This window comes from Mercenaria mercenaria, unplaced genomic scaffold (assembly GCF_021730395.1).
Source record: "Mercenaria mercenaria strain notata unplaced genomic scaffold, MADL_Memer_1 contig_4711, whole genome shotgun sequence".
NCBI classification, from domain to species: Eukaryota; Metazoa; Mollusca; class Bivalvia; order Venerida; family Veneridae; genus Mercenaria; species Mercenaria mercenaria.
The window spans coordinates 10,026-16,103 of record NW_026462961.1 but is presented as its reverse complement, the minus strand read 5'-3'; the positions used below and the strand labels follow the sequence as shown (position 1 = coordinate 16,103).

Sequence of the window (6,078 nt, the reverse complement as noted above, 5' to 3'; positions counted from 1 at the left end):
AGTTTGCCCTCAATATTCTGCAGCTCTTAGAGATAAGATTTCAAGATATTATTAAACAAACCATTTTCCATAGATTTTTTCAACCAGGAGATCAGTTCTGTACAATCGACAAAAGCCTTCAAGCATTCTGCTTGTTCTTTTGTCAAATCTCGCAGACTTTCACACGTTGCAATTAGTGTCTCATCAAATGCTTTCATCTGCATGTCGTTTTCGTCGTACTGAAGTAAACGAATATCATAACCCGATAAGCGAAACTATTGTTATAATGAATAAATGCACATGATTTGGCAGGAATCACATTCAATTTTCAAAACCTTGATTTCTTATATACATTTCTACTTTAATAACAAGTCTTTTAATTTCATAAAATTAATTTTATGTAGAATAAACGTGACTAGTTTAAAGTAAAGTATTTTTCTAGATGATATTATGTGAACTGAAATAATGAAGACAATTCTTAAAACTCTAACGCATTCAACGATTTTATATGAAACAGTAACCGGATAAGATGTATGCGAAACATCAGCGTTATGTACTGATAATTGTAAAGTAAGGAGATATTTTACAACCAAGACACCGCAGAGAAAAAAAACTGGGAGGGGGAGTGTCCATATGACCTTGAACTGTTCATGTGGTGTTATTCACTTTGTGAAGTTTTAAGGCCGTAGCTATTATACTTTCTTAGTGTCAAGAAACGAAAACATTAACTGCACTGACCGCAACAACAAATGGAATCTTCCACTGGGAGTACTCTGCCATTGTTGAAGACAGACTGAAAGCTGTAGCTATTATACTTCGTGACTTAGGAGTCTGGAGACCATTTTAAGTCTACAAGTCAATGTGGCCTTCACGCCAAAACAATAAAAATCCCCCTAAAGTGGTGTTGATCCGTCAGGTAAAGTTTAGCAACTGTAAATATTATATTTTATGACGAAGAGCCCAAAAGACTAAGAGTCCAAACAAGCAAAAAAATCAGAAGTACGGTCTGATCCTTGTGACCTCATCCCAAATGGATTTGTCTCTTATGGGAAATATCCACTGTGTACAACCTGTAAGCCATAGCTAGTATACTTTATGACTATGAGCCCGGAATTATATTTTAGTCTCAAGGTCACTATGACCTTCGACATATTGATCACCAAAACAATACGGATCTTTATCATCATGTAAAGTTTGAAAGAGGCAGTCTTTATAATTTCTTACTTAGATTCGGGAAACGGAAAATGTTGACAGACAGATAGACAGACAACGCCATAATATTAACAGCATAATAAACGATACATTTTTTATTTTGATGGGAAACTCAGTGACCTCGACCTTTTGGATCATTAATCAAATGGTGTCTTCCCTCTAACAAAAACCAGACCACATGCAAGCGTAATGATAATAGTGTGGGGACACAAGTTAAGAAGTTACAGCTTTTAGAACTAATCCATAAAATTTGAGTCTAGTGACCTTGCTCTTTGATGTACCTGACTCTTACCCAAATTAAGTCTACCCAGATCAACATTAATCCTTATATAATGTATGATGATTATAAGGGTAGATGTTGTAGATGGAGACCAGGTTTTACACATCCGGGGTAGTTATAAATGTTTCTCAACTGTAAGAATGAGATCATGAAATGAAAACAAAAGTTGGAATAAAACATGAAAATACAATATATTTTATCCTTCCGGCCCCATATGACCTTCAGATGGATAAATGGGTTCTAAGAATCGCACACAAAATCATAAAGTGGCAAATATTTGTACTAAGATTAAAATCGGAATACGGATAACAAAGTTCTGTGCTAAGGCATTTTCTAAGTGAAAAGGGAAATACTTTTGTTCTTTTATTATGGGACTTGATGATTTTTTTATTTGATCTGGGTACCAAACAGAAAAAAAATCTCACTTAAATCGAAATAAAATGAGGTGTGTAATCAAACTTTTATACCTCCTGGAATCATAAAGATACAACCTAACAAAGTACTCGGACACTATTAGTTTACGATCGTGCAAGGTTAAAACAGTGGCTCCTTTCCACAAATTGCCCTACTACCTCATGAGAGACCCCGCCCGCTCAGCTCAGCAGGTAAGAGTGTTGGTCTACGGATCGCGGGGTCGCGAGTTCGATCCTCGGGCGGGGTGCATGTTCTCTGTGACTATTTGATAAACGACATTGTGTCTGAAATCATTAGTCCTCCACCTCTGATTCACGTGGGGAAGTTGACAGTTACTTGCGGAGAACAGGTTTGTACTGGTACAGAATCCAGGAACACTGGTTAGGTTAACTGCCCGCCGTTACATGACTGAAATACTGTTGAAAAACGGCGTTAAACCCAAAACAAACAAACAAAACCTCATGAGAACTTGTTTTATGATCCTACAGACCTGTTGTTAGTATCATATTAATTCTGTTCGGGTTCCAGAGATATTCAAGAAAGCCAATTTGTGATTCCCAGTACAGACTTTGGCTGGGTGTATTAAATCGCTTTAAGAGCAAAGTTATGCCCCGAAAAACAATGCAATATACTTTTCAAGACCCCACGGAGACGGAGGTGTCCGGACACTTATTTATTTATTTATTTGGGTTTTACGGCGCATCAACACAGTATAGGTTATATGGCGCCAAACAGGACTACAAATTTTGGTTTCACATCTCATTTACATCGAAATAAAAACATGAGGTATGGAATCAAAATTTGCATACCTGCTGGAGTCACAGAGTTACAGCAAAACCAAGTGTTAAGACCCTATTAGTCGCCTCTTACGATCATGCAAGGGTAAGGCAGTGGTGCTAATTCTTTTCATATATAGATCGTCCCAGAACCACATGGGGCTGTCCGGACACTGACGGACGGACGAGATGGCTACTGTAGGATTTCTACCAACAAATAGATCCCTAACACCCATACACCCATAATAGCTGTGACTCAAAAATGCTTTGTATTAGTAACGAATGTTTTTTTCCCATGGTGAATGTCTGTGCCAAGCTGTTATGATACCCTTTAATACAAATGTTAATTTATAGACTGGTCAGGAAAACGAAGTTAAAATTTTGACCCCATAGTGTGGCTTTGATTTTGGAGCTTATGGTTTTACGTCGTGCTACGACCACATCGCCTTGTTATAGTCGGGTTTATGCCAAGTCATTTGAATCTGCATACATGCGTAAAGATGCAAATATTCTACTAAGAAAAACAAATTAACTGTTTAACCTCTCCAAATTTGACAATGACTGTTATGCGATCCTGGGTCCAGCAAGTGGCACGTTGTTTTGCTTAGTGAAACGTTGTGCCAAATTAGATATCCTACCGGACACAAATAACATAACATAGTTTACTTTTATATGTGACTTGGACTTTCAGCCAGGGTTCTCAGTTCTGCAAGTAACTCATCTTATTATGGCGAATGTTTCTGTCAAACTATTTGTATATCCATCCTTGCGTAAAAAGTAAAAGACCGAACAAAAATGACTTGACCGCTTAGTTTGACATTGACGTTAAAGCTTGACAAATGTTCTTGTTATTATAAAGTTATGTTAAGCCTATCTGTGGTTAGCTTGTGCGAGTGCGTGCGTTTTTACGTGCGTATGTCTATTTGTGTGTGTGTGTGTGTGTGTGTGTGTGTCAAGTAATTTGAATTTACATAATAAGGTATTAACAGGACAATAAAAAATATCTAAAAACTTTTAACTTGAACTCGGAGCTATGATTATCGGTCTTCCGGTCGACAAGTCGTCTATTTGAAAATCTAGCCCTGCATAAAACAATTACAGACTGGATAAAGAAAAATACCTGAAATATTTTGTCTGTATGTTTGGCAAATTGTTGTTGTTGTTTTTTGCGTGAATTTCATAAAGATTCCTAAAGAAATGTAACTACTAATAATTATGTGGAAATGTTAAAATCAGTTACAATCCGGACTAATTCAATGGACATATTTCAGGTGTTACTAAAGTATTCTTGTCCATTATCAAACCCGTCTAAGGTTGTGTAGCCATAAGTATAAGTTTCATGAGCAATACCTCTGGTGTAACGACAGACCTCTGGTGTTACCACAGTACTCTTGTCCACTGTCAACCTTGGTTATGACATTGGGGCCATTTAAATTTTACGTAAATTACATGACGATTGGTAAAGAAATGTGGTCTCCAAGAATAAAAGAGTTGACGACGGACGAACGTTGATCAAAACAACAATTTCACACTTTGTTCTCAGGTTTGCTTAGTTCAGCCGATCTACAAATGAACTAGAAGACGCTTTTATAGACAAGCGCATGTCTCCCCCAAAGCATAGTAGTAATAGGCAAGAAGTCAATAGGCGACAGGAGCGAATATCAAAGAGACACTGATGGTTGGATTAGTGACTGAAATGCAGTAGGGATCCGTCTACTCAGCATGTCCAATCATCCAATGAAGTTTCCAACATTCAGGGTCAAGTGGTTCTCAAGTTATTGATCGGAAAAGGTTTTCCATATTCAGGCCCCTGTGACCTTGACCTTTGATGGAATGACCCCAAAACCCAAAACATAATAGGGGTGATCTACTCTATAAGCCCTATCACCCTATGACGTTTAAAGGTTCTGGGTCATTATGTTTCTCCAGTTATTGATCGAAAATGAAGTGTGACCAACCGAAGGACGGACGGACAGGGCACAGACAATATGTCTCCCCACCACTATTGGGGAAGACATAATAATGACTGTTCAATACGTCGGCTAAACAATTAAAACCTTAAGATTAGCTCGAACTTAAACTAACAATTCTTTAACAAACTCGAGCTTCATATTTAAACCAACTTAAAATGAAAAAAAAAACTCACTAATGCAATTGCACGGATTTGTTGGAAGTTGCCAGTTAAGTTATACTGTTTAACAAATTCAAGAATGCTTTTTGCCCCAAACACGCATGTTTCTAGCTGCTTATACTTTATCAGCTGATCGATTCGAGTATTAATCACTTCAGGCGTTATACGTATGTTTCTTAGTTCTTTTTTCATTGCAAGAAGATCATCTCGGAATTTGTATCCAAACAGTCGCTCAAATTCATTGAATGTTGTTTCGCCAGCTTCAATGTTTTTGGCCAGAAGGTCAAAACTGCAAAGAAGAAATGCTTAGTTAAATTTTTATATAAACATTTATTGCTCGTAAACTAGTTTTAAATATGTCTTTGTAAATTTTTGCCTGAAAGAAAGATACACGAAAAAACGAATCAGAGATATAGTTTCCTGACTTAAATAGTCACTCGACACACAATTTGCTATATGTTGTCATTACCTCTCTTTCACAGCTTTCCAGATGGAAGTAATCACACTATCTAGTGTCTTACAACCGCCACCTACTTCTCGACATTTCTGTAACCACATGTCACAAAACGTACTACTACTGTAACATTTCTGAATCTCTGGGAGTGTTTCAGCAACTTTAACACTTATGTCAAAATCTTTTGTCTTTGGGTGTGAAGTATATTCGTCACTTCCTTCATTTATTGCTTCTACCTCACAAAGATCGCTAACTTTGCATTTGCTGATTTCCGCTTGTCTTTCCATAACACTACTTATCTCTGTCTTGTCAACTGCAACACAAATATGGAAGAAACAATTATACCGAATTTGCAAGAAATGCATCTAAAGTTGATAACTTACTTTATGTAATAGTAAGCATTCAAGAGTTAACATATTGTGTTCTTACCATAAAATAAGCACTGCAAGTTAATATGTACTAGGTAATACAACACAACACTTAGACAAAATTCTACATTCTACTAAATGCAACCAAAATTGCCATAATAAATGTAGCTGTACATTATTTGACTTAGTAGCAAAAAATAAAATTAAATATTGCTGACAAATTGTTGTTCAAATCAAAATCAAAGTAACATTACACTCCTTTCATTGGCGTCATTGTTTTCTTTCTTTCGTTTGCTACAGATAAAAAATCTGAAAACGCAAGTAAATAAGGGCGGTAGAAAGGACAAACAGCTCGTTTGCTTATATACAGAAATGGCTGAAAACAGTGGGCACAATGTACATGTAACGGGGATACTAAGAAACAATATCACAGGTTCAAAACTGGGTCAAAGGGGACCATGATG

General features: G+C 36.8%; 1 protein-coding gene across 1 annotated transcript; it reads right to left on the bottom strand.

Moving 5' to 3' along the window:
* Positions 1-26: 26 nt before the first annotated feature.
* LOC128554092 (E3 ubiquitin-protein ligase rnf213-beta-like) lies at positions 27-5,689 on the bottom strand. The gene is made up of 3 exons (XM_053535326.1): positions 5,262-5,689; positions 4,808-5,081; positions 27-218 (listed from the first exon to the last, which is right to left on the bottom strand). The coding sequence occupies exons 1-3, from the start codon at positions 5,609-5,611 to the stop codon at positions 27-29; spliced, it is 816 nt and encodes a 271-aa protein (XP_053391301.1). The 5' UTR covers positions 5,612-5,689.
* Positions 5,690-6,078: the final 389 nt, after the last annotated feature.

Excerpts from the sequence above, each read along its gene's own strand:
- LOC128554092 (XM_053535326.1), bottom strand. The coding sequence starts at position 5,611 with ATGCATTTCTTGCAAATTCGGTATAATTGTTTCTTCCATATTTGTGTT. Across the intron at positions 5,082-5,261 it reads TGGAAAGCTGTGAAAGAGAG|TTTTGACCTTCTGGCCAAAA; the intron begins GTAATGACAACA and ends TCTTCTTTGCAG. Across the intron at positions 219-4,807 it reads AAATCCGTGCAATTGCATTA|TACGACGAAAACGACATGCA; the intron begins GTGAGTTTTTTT and ends CGTTTACTTCAG.